The 16,926-nt window shown below is 50.2% G+C and overlaps 1 protein-coding gene across 1 annotated transcript in view; it reads right to left on the reverse strand.

Annotated features, from left to right (window-relative positions):
- LOC144266499 (NACHT, LRR and PYD domains-containing protein 12-like) overlaps positions 1–16,926 on the reverse strand; it is a 171,717-nt gene that overhangs the window by 25,988 nt on the left and 128,803 nt on the right. The window contains exon 9 of the mRNA XM_077819933.1: positions 13,683–13,853. Coding sequence (XP_077676059.1) covers positions 13,683–13,853 — 171 coding nt within the window. The remainder of the gene's footprint in view (positions 1–13,682; positions 13,854–16,926) is intronic.

A 16,926-nucleotide genomic window follows, 5' to 3' on the forward strand; every position in this document is an offset into this window, starting at 1 on the left:
CACTATTCATAGATTCATAGATATTTAGGTCAGAAGGAACCATTAGGATCATCTAGTCTGACCTCCTGCACAATGCAGGCCACAGAATGTCACCCACCACTCCTGCAAAAAAACTCTCACCTATGTCTGAGCTATTGAAGTCCTCAAATCGTGGTTTAAAGACTTCAAGGAGCAGAGAATCCTCCAGCAAGTGACTCGTGCCCCATGCTACAGAGGAAGGCGAAAAACCTCCAGGGCCTCTTCCAATCTGCTCTGGAGGAAAATTCCTTCCCGACCCAAATATGGCGATCAGCTAAACCCTGAGCATATGGGCAAGATTCACCAGCCAAATACTACAGAAAATTCTTTCCTGGGTAACTCAGATCCCACCCCATCTAATATCCCATCACAGGCCATTGGGCCTATTTACCATGAATATTTAATTACCAAAACCATGTTATCCCATCATACTATCTCCTCCATAAACTATTGGCCTGTGCGAGCTGGTTTGGGCCCCGGGGATCAGGATATGAGGCTGTTTAATTGCAGTATAGACTTCCAGGCTCTGGTTGCCAACTTAGGCTCTGGGATCCTCTGACCTCAAAAGTCCTAGAGCTCAGGCTCCAGCCAGCGCCCGGAAACCTGCACTGAAATTAAACAGCCCTCGCAAGCCCAAGTCAGCTGACACAGGCCAGCCATCGGTTTTTAATTCCAGTGTGGACATGCCCACAGAAAGTGATTAAACCAGGGCTCAGATCATTGCGCCAGGGTGCCCAGAGCTCAAGGGTTCCTCCAACAGAGAGTCTGGCACCCTCTGGAGAAAATCAAATTAAAACTTTATGTGAAACATATTTTGCTTCTCTACATTACAATATCAGAAGCCTCCCCTTCCAAATGACATTTTAAATGGATTAAACTGATCATGTGTGGACAGAGGAGTTAACAGGATTGTTCGCCTTAGCTATTCTATGGAAATAGGATAGCTTAAAAGAATAGTCAGTCGTCCTTTGATCTTAACCCCAAGTCAGTTTGACCTCTCACTTGGGAGACATTCGGAAAAAAAAGGATAGCAGATTGTTAAAATGTGTGTCTGGGGAATGTGTTATTTTGGGGAAATGTAATCAAGTACTTTTGTAAAAAAAATAATTACATGAATGCTTGCTGGAAGGGAGGGATATTATACGGGTCCAGAACTGTGGGAATAAGGTTGAGAGGGATTTGGGGCTGCACTGCGGGGAGGGGGATAAATGGGGGTGGGTGGCAGAGGAGGTGAGGGAGCTGGAAGACTCAGGTGAGGGGGTAGGACACATGGCGTGAGTGGCAGGGTGTTTGGGGGAGCATAAAGAGACAGGTGCCTGTTAGCCCCACATTCTTCCCTTCTGTGTGTGCCAGGATCTGGGGTGTCTGAGCCCCCTCCCTACCCCCCGCATGTGAGCCAGGTTTTGGAGGGGTTGCATTTCTAAGGGTGTCTGAGTCCCGCTCCCTCCGTTTGTGTGCCAGGATCAGGGGAAGCCCCGCCCCTCTGGGTGGGTAGTTTAGAACAAGCATGCTCCGAGCAAGCACCAAGCACACTGCTGAGACTGGGTTGAGAAGCTGGGCACGGGTACGCTTCACCAGGCCAGATTAACCTTTTTCTGGGCCTGGCACCAAACATATTTGTGAACCCCCATGGGGGCAGTGGGGCAGGGCATGGAGCGGGTGGCCCCATTCCCCCCAGCACAGCCTCAGGGCACTGTTCACAAACCGGCAGCCACCAGACGTAAACTGACCGACCTGGCCCTGCACTGTCCGCGCACCCTGTACCCTGGAGGCAGACCTGAGCTGAGTCATACACACACCACTGAGCACCCTCCTCACTCAGAGACCCCCCCCCACAGACCCCTATGCCCAGCGCCGCTCTGCTGAGACTCCCACACAGACCCAATCCTAGCACCGCCCTTCCCAGAGACTCCCTAACAGACACCCCACAACTGCACAAAGCCCTGCACACCATCGCTGCCCACAGACTCCCCCAGTGCCCAGCGCCCCTTCTCTGCCTCCCCACCTCACTGCACAGTGCCCTCCAGACCCCCTATACCCAGTGCCCCAAAATACACAACCCTCCCCCAACCCCCACTGCCCAGAAACCCCATACACAGACCCCTCAGAAACCCACTCCCTTGAGTCCTGCCCCTCGGCTGCACTCACCAACCCCACTGGGAAATGACTGTGTCTACTGGACTGACCTGGCAACATGGGTGGGGCTGGTCGCGGAGCGGGGATCGCTCCAATCCCTCAGGGATGGTGTGATCATCCATGTCGGATCGGGGCCTGCCCAGGCCAGGTTCCCTCAGGACCCACTTGGCTGGTGGGGTCCAGCCGAGCCCCCCCCGTGCTGCTCCCCTGCCCACTGGCCGAGACTGACTCAGCCTTTGCACTGGTCCCAGGTGGCTCGTGCCAAGGATCGTGGGTGGGTCCCCACATGTCCCAGGCAGCAGTATTTGGAGCCAGAACCGCACTGGGGAGTGGGGCAGACCCCTGGAACATGACCCCCACAAGCTCACCCTGCCCAGGTACACCCACTGGCCCCATGGACACCATCCTTGCCCAGCTCACATGGCAGAGTCCAGCTTCTGACCGGTGACTGGGACCTGCTGGCTGGGATCTGCTCATAGAGCAAGGCCTGGGTGCTGGACTTCTCCAGCGATAGGGACCAGACCCAGTCGTGTGGATGGGTTAGACAGGTCCATAATGGGCCCCTTCCCAGTGTGGGTCTGGCGCCATTGTAAACCCAGTACTGTGCTTGACCCATATGAGGAATTGTCTAGCACTGGGGAGGGAGGGAGACTCACTGACATGAATGGTGCAATTCATACATCTCAGAGCCATAGAATCATAGAAGCATAGAATATCTGGGTTGGAAGGGACCTCAGGAGCTCATCTAGTCCAACCCCCTGCTCAAAGCAGGACCAACACCAACTAAATCATCCCAGCCAGGGCTTTGTCAAGCCTGACCTTAAAAACTTCTAAGGAAGGAGATTCCACCACCTCCCTAGGGAACGCATTCCAGTGTTTCACCACCCTCCTAGTGAAAAAGTTTTTCCTAATATCCAACCTAAACCTCCGCCACTGCAACTTCAGACCATTACTCCTTGTTCATTGTTTCAGGCTGCGTTCATCTCCATGGGGAGAACATCTCATTGAGATTAATGGGGTGCTTAACACATCTTTGAGTCTGAAGTTCCACCCTAGGCAGAAATCTCAGAATGAAATTTAAATATTTGGGAAAAATCTCCCTCTGTTGAGGTTTTATTGTTTATTTTGGAGAAATGTCACCTAAGCACAGTAGAATATTCAGAAGGGTCTGACACTGTTGTTGAAAAGAAAACAAATGATACACATGACTGTTCACGGGGGAGAGGATTGATTAAGGGTGCGAGAGCAGGTAGCAATACGGGAAGGAGAGTCTGAGTCTGCAGCAAAGGATGGGGTGTTATGGAGCGGGGGACACATGGGAACGAGTGGTGGGGGGAGATGCTTTGGTGAGCTCAGATAAGAGAGAGGGGTAGGGATTGGGGGAGTGGAGAAGTAGGAGGGGTTTGAGAATGTTGTAGCCCAGTTGGCCAGCTTACCTCTATTATATTAACTGCTTTGCTTTATATTCTGCTTTATTATATACAGCAGCAGAGCAAGGAACCTACAGGCTCGTATCCTGTAAGACAATGGCTTCAGCAGTTAGCATGGAGCTTGAGGCCTACGACCTCTGGCACAGATAAACTCAGGTAACTCATAAATTTTGGGAAACTAGAAGTAGAGTGTAGGGGGGAATTTTGTCCATAATGAGATTAGCCAACCACAGAACATAACTAAGACCAGCTTCTGGAGGTTTTGGATGGGAGATCTGACTGCAAGAGTGCCAAGGCAATGAATTGACATATATGATAATGGGGTGAAATCATGAACATACTAACCTGTACAAGAAGGACATCTGAACATTGATAAGGGGAGGTGGAAATACAAATAAGGAAAAGGGGAGAAACCCCTACTGAATAGGCATTAGACACGGTAAATGTCAGTTTAACATATTATAAAAGTGGCATCCCAGCCTGTGGGCGGGTGGGAGAGAGAGAGAGATGTAGCCCTTAGGAGGGGCCAGAATGATGGCCTCTAGTGAAGATGAGGAAGATGACTGTGATGAAGAAGATAATGGCTAACATTTCACGTTGTCCTGCAAGGATGGTGTGAGTAGGGATGTTCTGATGTACCTTCTGTAGTATCTCTATCTACCTTACTGAGTTAGAGTGTGTGCGACTTTGCTAAATGTACTAAGAAATTCTATATTTGTAAATATAAAAGAGTTCCTATAACGTGAGTGTTGCACCTGTGCATATCGGGGTTCCCAACTATCTAATAATTTTAATAATACTGGGCCTGATCTTGGGACAACAACCGGTCTACCCTCAAAGTAATAACTGGACATTTATATTCATAATCTATAGATCAAGCTACAAAGTGAGTGATAGTAGAAGAAGATGGGGATTTAAGTGGGGGGTCCTGTCGGCACTGCATTTTCCCCTTCTGTGGGTGTGCTGAGATCTATGGAACACCTACCCCTTTACAGGGGTCGGAGCCCCTCTCCCTGCCCACTGTAACTTTTGGGAGCTGAGGGACCCTGGTCTTCTTGGGGGATCTGAGCTCCCCTCCCTGAACGTCCCTGGGATCTGGGATGGGGGTGGGAATGAAGGTAACAAATTTAACATCTGAAATCCAGACAAGGAATAGTTAAAATTCACATCACCCCTGTGTGGGGGGAAGGGGGAGGCTGGCCAGAATGTGTGAGGGGAGTGTCCCAGTTTGGAGGAGGGGTGGATTGGGTGGACCTGGGACATGGCTGGGGACGTCTAGCTGAAGCAGGGGCAGGAGTTCCAACTGGAGCTGGATAGTGGGAGTGAGGGGCCCAGCTCTGTGTGCGGTTTGGACTGTGTAACCAAGGGAGTGTACAGCCCTCCATTAAGCGGCTGCCTGTGATATGCGCATGCAGCAGCATAGGGCAGGAGACAGCAAGGAGACGCTTCTTACATGTTAATGGCTTCTACAGTACCAACCAATGGCTTCATGCAGTGGTTCCCAAACTGGGGTTTGTGAACTCCTGGAGGTTCGCGAAATGTTACAGGGGGCTCTTGGGGATTTGTTTTGCTGTTCTTCAAATTAAATAGGCTGCTAGTGTTGTTTTTAAAGTTATTATGAAGAACAAATTTAAGCTTTGTTGTATCGTGCGTTGTTTGCCTGGACTGCTCAAGACCCGAATGCTTGTGTAGGAGGAGCTCTTTGAGTTGGCTTCTTAAATACCTTCCTGCTGTTTCACATCTGATACTCCTTGAGGAAACATAAGAGCCTTGTCTTATAACTGGCTTAATCAAAGTGATACAAGCTAGAAAAGTGAGATCTTGGAAGAGTGTTGCCGTTTTCATAATGTAATAAGAATACTGTAGTGATAAATAATAATTAATAATAAATAGCATAATAAGCATGTCATAAAACAAATTTTATATCTCCTAGATCACGGCTTTTATAATTTATGCTCAGGTAAGGGAGAAAATCCCTGCACACATTCATTTTTAGGAGGGGGTTCGCGAGACTTGACATTTTAGTGAAAGGGTTCGTGAGTTGTTAAAGTTTGGGAACCACTGGCTTAATGGGATGGGAAAGAGACCGGGAGCTGGAAATATTGGTTCAGGGGCTACATGTTGCAGGGAATGTTTGTGTAGAGGGTGGAGAAGGAGAAAGACACACCAGTCTTCTCTCACATGCTAAAAGTTATGTTACAAACCTGTAATAAAACTGTCAAGGTTTTGGGACATGGAGCATGGAAGAGATTTCTCTCACTCGTCCTGTTAGCGGCTGCTCATTGTAAACATTTCGAAGTATGACCACTATCCCCTTTCCGCTATAACAAAATGTATGGGAGACAGAGGAGCACTGAGGGATCACAAAGCAATGATGCATCCTTGTGGAAAGACCATTGGACTGGAACTATGCCTAGCTCTGCCGCTGGTGCTGAGTGAGCTTGGGCACCTGTAACAGCACCACCTGGGGGCACCTTCCATAACAACATGTACAGTGCCTAGCACAGTGAGGCCCTGATCTCAGCCAAGGCATTTTACCACGACTGCAATTCACTAATAAATAATTTTATTAAAGTTCACGTTACACAGGTTTAAAGGAAAGGTACTGTACATCTGGGGTGAAGCTTGGGTTATGAAAAATTAAAAATCTTGATTATAAAGCTGATGAGATACATGGGGTACATACCAAGCATTGTTCCAGATTAATGTGTGTGAGTTTTTAAAAGTGGTAGGGAATAAGTGTTCTCGGGTACGTTGTTTTGGGCCTCGTGATTGAACACGTCCTTGAAGTAGGAGAAGAGTCTCTCAGACGGGATAGAGCAGTAGGATGTCCCGTCAAGGACGTAGTAGGCCCGTCAAGGATCTCTCTCATGGCTTTCGGACGGTTCATCCTGTAGAGATTCTGGATATGGGATGCAGCCACTGGGTCGTAGCAGCAGATGGCATTCCTTCTCCTGCCTTCTCTGGTGTTGTTGTTACGGTTTGGTGCAGGAAACCTGCGAGCGGTCTACATGCCCTCCTGGGGTTCGCTGCTCCTGGATGCGATTTCCACAGACAGTTCCACGGTCAGTCTGTCCATAAGGGCGTCAAAGTCTTCGAAGGAGTCCGTCTTCTCCAGCTCCTCCATCCAGGCTTTTTGCCATGGTGTGGCAGCCCTTGCCCATGGCTGCTGCTCCTCTGGCTGCCCCGTCTGGGAAGGCTCGGGCTGGGAAGCTGCTGCGGGGACAACCTGCTGCCTTGTTACCTCCCGAAGTTAAGAGCGGTTCTCGGTCGGATCTTGAGGCAGGGTCACTGGTGTTGTAGGGGGGACTTCTCCCAGTGTTTCTGGGGCAGTGCTGGCTCTTTCAGGAGGGAGGGGAGTTCTGGAAGTGCTGGTGTTGGATCTCAGAGGAAAGCAGTCTTGCTTGGAAGCACTGGGACCGGTGCTGGTTCTCCTGTGGGTGATTTTCAGCTGGGGGGTCCTTGGTGGAACACGGGACCTTCTGCGGACGGGGTCTCGCTGGGCGGCCCTGGAGGTAGTGCTGTGTCTCCTAGGGGCGAGGTCCTGCTGTGTGGTCTGGGGTCTGCGTCTCAGCTCCTCCATCGGCTGCGTCTCACAGCACCTGTGAGGCGGTGCTGGCTGCTCCGATGGCAGCGTGGTGCGAGGTTACATGCGGGGGAGCACTGACCCGTCTCATGTCGGTTTTGAGCTGGATGATCTGTATGAGGTCACTTAGCCATCTAGTGAGGGCACTGCCTTGCAAAAGGGCATTGATCCTCCTCACAGTGTGGTCCAGCATGGGGATTCTGGAGATAGGGCTGACCCTTCTGGCTGTTTGTCGGTCCCCGGGATGGGGGTTGTCCTTCCCTCGGTAGGTGGTTGGGATGCCCTTTGTGGCTCTGGGGATGCTGGTTGGGGTGCTGCAGCCGGAGCTACAACTACAGGTTGTTCCTCCCTGGTCTGGCACCCTGAACCAGGGAATTTTCCAGATCAGGGGAGGTCTATGCTAGCCCCTCTGCTGCTGCCAGCTGCAGGGCTCTGCTCTGGCGGCAAGGGCCAGCCCGGCATTGACCTAGCGGGGACTGGTGGGGTGGGGGGGGGCGCTCGGGGGAAGAGGTGGGGCGGCTGCGGAGACAGGAATGCAGCCCCGTGGCCAGCAGTGGGGTGCCAGGAGTATGGTCGTGGGGCTGCGCTCCTGGCCCCACTGCCAGCTGCGATGCTGTGCTCCCGGCACCCAGCCAGGAGGCTACACAGCCACATTGCCTTGTCTTCCCCCAAGAGCCAATCAAAGATATGGTGAAAAACCTCCTCATGGAAATTTGTTTCCATTGTAAACTAAAAAAATCCCTGTCACACAAACTTAAACCTTTGTGTTTAGTCTCTACTCAAAAGTGGTCACATAAACAAGCAATTTCTGCAGAAATACGCCTACAGTTATGTTCTGCTTTGGCTAATGCCTCACACCTGATACTGAGTGTAAGCAGGGTGGAGGAAAATGGATGTTTGTTTTAATAAAAGAATCACAGCCATTGTCTGATTGTTTTCCTTAAATCAGATTAATTGAAATTGGACTTTTTATTTAAATTAAATCTATTTTGCTTTTAAAATATTTACAATTAAATAAGAAATTATAACATCCTGTGTTAAAGCATAAACTACTATAATCTGTATATAAATTATTTAAATTAAATAAAAATGATATTCAAGAAGTATGTGTTTTCTGATGAACTGGTAGAAGTTATCCGCTGAGCACCTGGAAGCTCTGAGAATACCACCTCAACACAGGGATCGGCTTCTGGCTCCCAGCTGCAGAGCTGAGAAGTCTGGAAGCACCAGCTCCCTACCTTTAAGGCTCCTGGCTCAGCCACTGTTCCCAGGGCTTCTAGGTTCCCATGGCTTCTAGAATCCTGATTCACAATCAATCCACTAGGGCTGACAGGGAGCCAGAAGTCTAGAAGCCATGGGAGCCGTGGCTGAGCTGAAAGAGTGGTTTTCAACTTCTTTGGTCTCAGGACCCATTTGTAAATTTTGATGGTCTGTCGCGAGCCAGTAAATAGATTCAGTGCAAAAATGTCTGGCTTATGAAATATTTCTAACCTAATTTCTAATACTTATATACCACATTAGTCTACATCTTAGTCTCATCCAGAAACCTGCCAGTAGCGTCCAGGGTATATTTCCCTTCAGGGAGTTCAGGTCCCAAAGAATCCATGAGTTTTTCATCCCACACTCTCAGACTCAGAGTCACGACTGACCTCGAGAGCGGGGGGGAACCTCAGAGAGACTGTAGGGAGTGGGATGCCGGGACTGAGGGTACTAATACCTAAGAATTCCCCATGCCTCCAACCAAAGAATGACCCTCAGCAGCACCTGCAGCCATGTGCTCCCCGACTGCACTGACCAAACTAATCCACTGGGGCCTTCAATGGCTGTTTTTTATTCTGGAGTTTTGCCAACAAGTCAGAATCCACAGCCAAAGCCGTGGAAACCACAGCGACGGGCCCAGACTCCATTTCTCAGACAGGCTCAGGCTGAGAGTCCACTGAATCAGGAGCCACAGAGCCACTAATACCATCACCCCTGGGTGTAAAGGGGCCACTAACCCCCTTCCCTCCAGAACCCCCAGAGACAGCTGGAGCCTGCTGGCACTCAGTCCCTCCTGCAGCCACCCCACCCTGCGCTTTACCCTCAGAGCCCCCCACATTCCCAGGCACAGGGTCACCAGGGGCAGCCTGCCTCTTCTTAGGGCACTGATTGACTCAGTGTGTCAGACTCCCACAACGAAAACAGGCCACTTCCTCAGTGGCAACAAACATGATGTTGTCACACTCCCCAATCCTATACTTCAGGGACACCTTAAATACTTTGGAAGCACAGTTTAGTATCATATAGAGCTGCCAATGAAAGGACAAGACATGCCGAACTTCTGGGCTTTACAGCTGAAAGGAATCCTCCTAATAGGGCTAGTGATCTTACCAGGCCTCTGGCCACCTGCTCATTTCCTAAAAATGGAGGGACATTAGAAACAGCAACTTGAACAGCAGGTGTTGAGAGGGGCACAACAGGGACAAAAACACCCTAATCCCCTCCACAACCATCTGCTTACGGAGGCTTCGTGTGGCAACAAACAACACAGCCTTGCTCATGCGGGAGGCAATACCTCACATTCTTAAACCCAATGACCTTCCACACAGCTAGAACATGCTCCTCCACCGAGGAAAAGCCTGGAGGCAAAATCCGAAACCCATAGCCACACGTTAAACTCTCAGACTCTGCGACAAATTGTAATCTTTGTCCCCCTGGGCCCTCAACCAGCCATCCCAGTCCACAGGATGCCCAAAAGCCTGCTAAGACAAAAGAAGGCCTGAAATAAACCCACAACTACCAAAAAATAATGAAACACACATACAAACAAACAAAAAATCCCCAAAACACAGACAACAGCAAAGCACACTCACTCTCAACCTCCATCCTAAACAATCCCACAGTCCTCAGTGAGAGAGATCCCCCTGTACTGCCTGCTCTGTGTGTGTGTATGTCTGAGAGAGAGAGATCCTGATACACTTCCCCCTGCCACTTGTGTGTGTGTGAGAGGGAGAGAGGCAGCCTGACAAAGGGAGAGGGTTTACAATTGGAAGCTGGGAGAGAGGAGAGAGACAGCACAGATCAGGGAGCCCCTGCTAAATTCCCACTCCCCCAAAAAGTGAGACTGTGGCTTCAGGGATATGGCAGCTCCAGCACCGCAGTGACCAGAATCCAGAGAGAGAGAGATCTTACCCAGCACAGGTTACCAAGAGCCAGCTGGTATCCCAAGGGATTTTAATGAAACTGGATGGAGTCAGGAGAGGAGCCAGAGGGGCTGCCTTTGTCCAGCTTAGGGGGCACTGGGAAATCCTGCCAGTGACTGAACTTAGTCCATTGTTAGGGGGCACATATTTGTAGTAAATCCTGTAGTCTACTGGAAACTATTCCTGTGCTTCATTTTCCAGTAAACCTTGCCAGGTGCCTTCGTACCTTATCTGATTCTGGGGGTTCTCTTGGGGTCTGCTTTGCCAGCTATCTGCGCAGAGCCAGGGCAGCACACAGAGGGAGCACACGCATGCAGCCGAACAGTTATCAACATTTGACAGAGGGACATCTGACAACGATAGGCAGTATTGCCAATTGCAGAAGTTCAAAAGTCAGACTTCATGATCCCCAAATCATGATTTAAATTAATGCTTTTGTGTTTCTTTTTCTTAGCCTGCTAGTTCCTGAGTGTGTAGGTTACCCATGGTTCACATTCTTAATCTTTTCTCCACAATCCTGAGGGCCTAGAAACATAATTATCAATAAATTTTAAGCTGAAATTCTAAATTATTCACATGACTCCAGGAGCTGAGGCCCAAAAATTCCAAGTATTGTAATCATCACAATAAAATGGCAGGTGATGCTTTGCAAAGTGGATTGTGTAATATGGCTTCCGGCACCTAAGTTTCATGAACATATATGGTCAGAAATCAGTAGAGCTAGAATACACCTCACACACAACAGCCAGCAAGTGTCTCTCAAAGGGAAGTGTTGTGTTTAACCAGTGCTTTGGAAGCATATGCCACAATATAGTCATCATCCATGAGGACAACTCCCACCCATGACCAATCAATTGCAACACTCAATTGTGAGAAGTTAAGGCAGAATTTGCTGAGACATTTTAACATGTTGACATAGGATGCACTGTCCCTTTAAGGGAGCTGCCAGGTTTAGCTCTGTGGTCTTGGTTCCTACCCTGAATGGGGGTTTCTGGTGGCTGTAATCTAGAGGGATGCTCAAGTGGTACTCTGGTTAAATAGCTCTGCCTTAATAACCTTAACCATAAAAAAAAGACAATGTCCATTAAAAACAGCAGATTTCTGAAATCAAGAAACACAAGAATGAACACAGCTCCCTGCAAGAGAAAGCCTGGTTGTGCAGTGAAAGCCCTGGATGAGAACTTGGGAGATCTGTGTTCAGTTCCTGGCTCTACCATACACTACCTGTGCGACCTTGGGAATGTCATTCCATCTTTCTGGGTCTCATTTTTTCATCTGAAAAGTGGGAATAATATTTCCTTCCACTTCCCTCTGTCCTGGAATGAGACGGTCACACAGCATAAAGGGCTGTCTCCTCTTTCAGGGTTCTCAGCCAAACACCAAACTCCCAAGCAGAAACCTGCCTCCAGAATAGGCTGTAATCAAAGTGCAATGCAGACAGCAAACTCTCTGGCTTCTTCCACAATTCACTCCTTCCAAAACTACATCTCCACCAAACCTTGCGAAACCCAATAAAACTAACACAAAACGTGTCACCCCAAGACTAAACCTTGCTTAAGTGCTAAAAAAGAACTTGGACGACTATAAGAGAACTGACTGGTGACACCTGCCAATACAACATGTCTAGTGCCTAACACACTGAGGCCCTGATCGCGGCTGGGGCACTTAAGCAATACTGTAATACACTAATTACATGACAAATCTTGTTGAATTCAGAGTTAAGGTTGGCAAGTGATAGCTTATGCCCTTCTCACACTTCAGAAAACTAGGAAATAGAGAGTGAAGGTAAACACCCACACAACCTTAACTCTGCCCCCTTAGAGCTGGCAAGAGTCACTGGGAATAAGTGCATGCCCTCCAGATGAATTCACGGTGTCAGGTGTAACTGTATTGAATAGTGGAGGAAGAAGCTGAAGCAGCCGGGAAGAGCTGTGACTGTGATACAAGGAGCTCTGTGTCTGAGTCTTCCTCCTGTATATTCTCAAAAGAAAGAGGTTCATGTGAGCCATGAGGTTCCAGCTGGCATCATTCCAGTAGAGAATTGTGGAGGTTGTGTCAGTAGCAGGGCACGGGGTGCGATGGCTAGTGTCAGTAGTGAGGTGGGATGTGAGAGCAGTCTGTGGATTTAATGATGGGTAGGGGAAAGTACAGGTTGAGGTGGTAACCTGTGTGCAAGTCTGAAGGGATTGTAAAGGGTATGAAGGGGTTGTTAAATTTTACAAATGTGGCATTCTCTCAGGGGAGTAGGCTCAGTGTTTGAGTGTAGGGCAAGGGCAGGTAGCATCTGTCCATCAAATGAAATGCCGGATTGCAAGTGTTTATGTTATGGTCATTCTGAGACATCATTCAGAGAGGGCAGCGTTGTGTGGGCGTTTACCTTAATTTAATTTTTCCCAGACATTTACAGTTCATTCTCAGATTTTCACCCTGGCCGTGTTTCAAACCTCAAAGTTGAAGGCTCAGACTGGTGTTAAATGGCCCATTCATTTAACGCAATGTTCTCAGCTGAAAGAGACTACCGCATGGGGATGAGTATAGCCTGAAAAAATAGCTCATATATGTGAACTGCTCCATTCCTTTCAGTGGTTGTTCCTTTCCCCCTTCTCAGTGCCAGAGTTTCTGATATGTGCCAAGTGTCTCAGTTCTTAGCTCCTCGCCCCAGTCTCAGCACTTTGTTCTTGGTGCATCTCTGAACATGCCAGTTCTAAGCTATTGGGCAGGGATTCCCTAGATCTTGGCTCTCATGTGGGGTAGGGAAAATGGGCTCAGACACCCACAGCAAGCAATCCCCCTGTCACATGGCTCACCTGAGGGCAGCAGGGATGGGGGAGGACACATCGCTGTAGAGGGGCTGGGGAAACACAGGTTGTGGCTCACACAAAATATTTTCCCCCTGTGCCCATTGCAGACCCTCATGTCCCCCTCTCTAGCTCCCATCCGTCTCCTTCCCACTCCTGCTAGACCCCCATTTCCTGAGCCTCAACCCCTCCTCCCACCTATTCTTTCACCCCCAATTGTCCTCCCCTCCTAACGAGCAGTTGCTTGTGTAGTTATTTTATTTTCAAACAATAGTTTCAGCACCTTCTGCATATTCTGCCATACTCAGATCCTATTTCCCTCCAATTAAAATCCCCCTGTAACAGAGGCAGATTGGAGCAATACGCCTGCTTCTTTTACTTCAGATTTCTGCCCTGGGTTGGATTTGGACTCACAGTGCCAGGGGTGGTACACAGATGCAGTTATTGTAACGTTCCCTGGAGATACCCAGGTCCTGTGATAGGTGGTTTTCCAGACAGTAGCCTCTCCCTCTCTCTGCCGGCTGTTACTTACTCCAGTCTCTGCAGTTTGCAGTTCGGGTGTGTCAGCCCCTTACACAGCAGCCGCACTCCGGCATCTCCCAGATTATTACCACGCAGGTTCAGCTCTGTCAGGCTCTGGCTGGTTTTGAGAACAGGGGCGAGATCCCCGCAGCCAGCGGCTGTCACACCGCAGCTCCGCAAGCTGCAGGAGAGAGAAAGACGGAGAAGGGGGATCATGATATGAATGGGGATCGTCACAGCTGCTCAAAGAGGTGGCCCCACCCACCGGCCCTTCTGTCTGACCCATCAGCATCGAGAATGAGCCAGAAATCCTGCTACAGACTCTGTCCGAAGACCCACCTCTTGTCCAGTGAGAAATCAGCAGTGGGTGGGACTTCCTGTCTCAACTCCACCCCTTGCCCTTTGCCCTTCACCAAGCAACAGGGAGAATGGCCTAGACCCTCAAACCTCTGCCACTGACCAATGAGGAATAAGGTTTGGGGTAAAACTCCTTCCTGAGCCCCGCCCCCTCGCCCTTTTTTAGTGGCCAACCAGAATTCAGAAAGAGTAAAAAGTTGCTCTTTAAGTCCTGCCCACTCAGCTCCTGACCAATCAGGTTGGTCTTGCCACTGATCAGCCCCAGAATCAGTGGAGAGCTGGAGCCCGTTCGCACCCGTTCGCTAGAACTGGTTGTTAAATTTAGAAGCCCTTTTAGAACCGGTTGTTCCGTGAGGGAGAACCGGTTCTAAAAGGGCTTCTAAATTTAACCAGCCAAAAGTGGCGCCTTGGGCGCCGGCTCCATGGGTGCTCCAGCCCTAGAGCACCCAAGGGGAAAATTTGGTGGGTGCAGAGCACCCACCGGCAGCTCCCCGCCCTGCCCCCACCCCAACTCACTTTTGCTCTGCCTCCTCCCCTGAATATGCCGCCCCACTCTGCTTCTCCACCTCCACCCCCCAGCTGTTTGTGCGGGAAGACGGGGCAGGCTAAGAAGCAAGCAGCGGCTTCGCGCTCAGGCCCAGGGAGGTGGAGATTAGCTGGGGGGTGTGCACCACAGCAGGTAACTGGGGGGGGGGCACACCCCGCCCCAGCTCACCTCCACCACCCTTGGCCTGAGCGCGAAGCCGCCACCTGCTTCTCAGCCCTCCCAGGCTTCCCACCGAACAGCTGATTAGCTCTGCACCCACCAAATTTTCCCCACGGATGCTCCAGCCCAGAGCACCCAGGGACTCGGCGCCTAAGGCGTCACTTTTGATGTTATCAGTGGGGGAGCGGCCGCTCCCCCTGCTCCCCCTCAGCTACGTCCCCCACCCCTAGGAGCCAGAGGGACCTGCCGGATGATTCCTGGGAGCTGCCCCGGGTAAGCACCTCCGGGACACCCCACCTCACCCCTCAGCAGGTGCCTCTGGCTCTTAGGGGTGGGGTAGGAACCCACTATGGTGGCCCACAAGACCCTCCTGCCCGGTTCTGGGGGCAGTTAGGGGACAGGGGAGGGGGGTGGATGGGGCAGGAGTCCCGGGGGGCGGGGGTGGGCAACGACCCCCTCGTGGGGTGAGGAGGGAACCCGTTGTTAAGATTTTGGCAGCTCATCACTGCCTAGTATGGAGTGACCCAAACAGGGCAGGCTCATCGCTACAGGGAGGCTGTAGGGGGAGCCCCCTCCCCAGGCAGCTGGGCCAGGCTCAGAGCAGGAGGAGCTGGGAGATCTTCTCCCTCCATGACCCCGGCACTAGCTCTGCTGCTGCCCTGCAGGACACAGACTTCTCCTGTCTCTGTCCCCCGCTCTGAGCCTCAGGCCTGGGGAGGGGAGGCAGCTGCGAGGCCCAGCACTGGCAGAACCACACCCACCTTCCTCTGAGACCAGGGATCAAAGTGGGGGAGAGACAAAGAGAAGAAGATCCCCCTGGCAGGGGGTTCCCCAGGATGTGGGGAGGGAAAAGCCCCTGAAAAGAAGGCGACTGTGTGACCCTGTTGGCAGGGCCTGTTCCAGGGTTTCTGGAGGGGTTATAAAAGTAGGAGTTCTGCTAGTTTCTTTAACCCCCCTGCAGAGTCTGGGCTCCTGATGGAGCTGCCAGCAGCTGAAGGGGTAAACATGACAGCAGGCTGGCTATGTCCATGTGCACTTCAAGGACCACCCGCAAGTATAGCTGTCTTTGTCCTCCTTTGAGGCCTCACAATGAGCACCCTGCACACCCAAACATGATCCCACCCCCACCTGCTAAATGTTGCACACACGTCGAGAAACCCCTTCCATCAGAGCTGCCATCTGCACGGCCTCCTTCATCACCTCATTTGCCTTAAAATATTATTACTCTGCCCAATGGGGAGGTGTGATGGGACCCCCGAGGTGCGACCTGTGACTGTGGGACCGCTGTGCCCCCTTTACTCTCTATTCTGGGTTGTCTCTCACAATGCCATACTGGTGGCAAGCAGCAAACCCCTGCAGGTGCTGTTACCCCTCAGTACAACTGCATATGGAGCCCCACACCCAGCTAGATTGTGTGAATGCTCCCAGAGCCACTCATGAATGCCTTTAGCGTCTCTGACCTCCAGTCATTACATGCAATGGCGAGTTGCTTTGAAATTAGCATTTCAAAAGGTTTTTTGAAATAAAGGAAATATAAAATCCCTCTAAGAAAAGCTTCTGAGAGATTTGTTGTACATCAACACCACCACGGGCATCTATGATGTGCTGGTTAGTAGGTTCCCAGTTGATGAGTGATTTTTCTACAGAATCTGTCATAATGAGAACTACTCCCTCTGAGCGCTTGTTGTCACTACGCCCTGAATAAATCAGATGTTTCTTCTCTTGCCCGAAGTATTTCTTATCCACATCTCTCAATTTGCTCTCACCGATGCCCAGGATTTCAAGTCTATAGTTACCCATAACTCTCATGATCTGCAAGATCTTTGATGTGTGAAACATTGTTCTCATATTCCAGTAACCAACCCTGAAGTGTTTTCTTGCTGTCAGCATCCAACTTTTCAGGGCCTTGGCGTCCAGAGACTGGCTTTCATCAGGAGCCTTCCTGAAGCACAAAGGGGCAGCAACGTTCATTTTTACCGGAATGGTATCCTGGTTCTGTTTCTATAACTGGTGAGATGTTTTTATGAGACTATGTCTTTAGCCTTGTACACAACCCTCCTGACTTTATCCGGGCTTGGGACTGACAGACACAGGCATAAGATGCAGCATTGTCCCTAGTTTTTTAGACAGAGTTTGCTTGTTTGTTTAAATTTTGTTATTTTTTCAGATGTTCTGTTTGTTTAGTAGCTAA

Source organism: Eretmochelys imbricata, chromosome 6 (genome assembly GCF_965152235.1).
Source record: "Eretmochelys imbricata isolate rEreImb1 chromosome 6, rEreImb1.hap1, whole genome shotgun sequence".
Taxonomy (NCBI): Eukaryota; Metazoa; Chordata; order Testudines; family Cheloniidae; genus Eretmochelys; species Eretmochelys imbricata.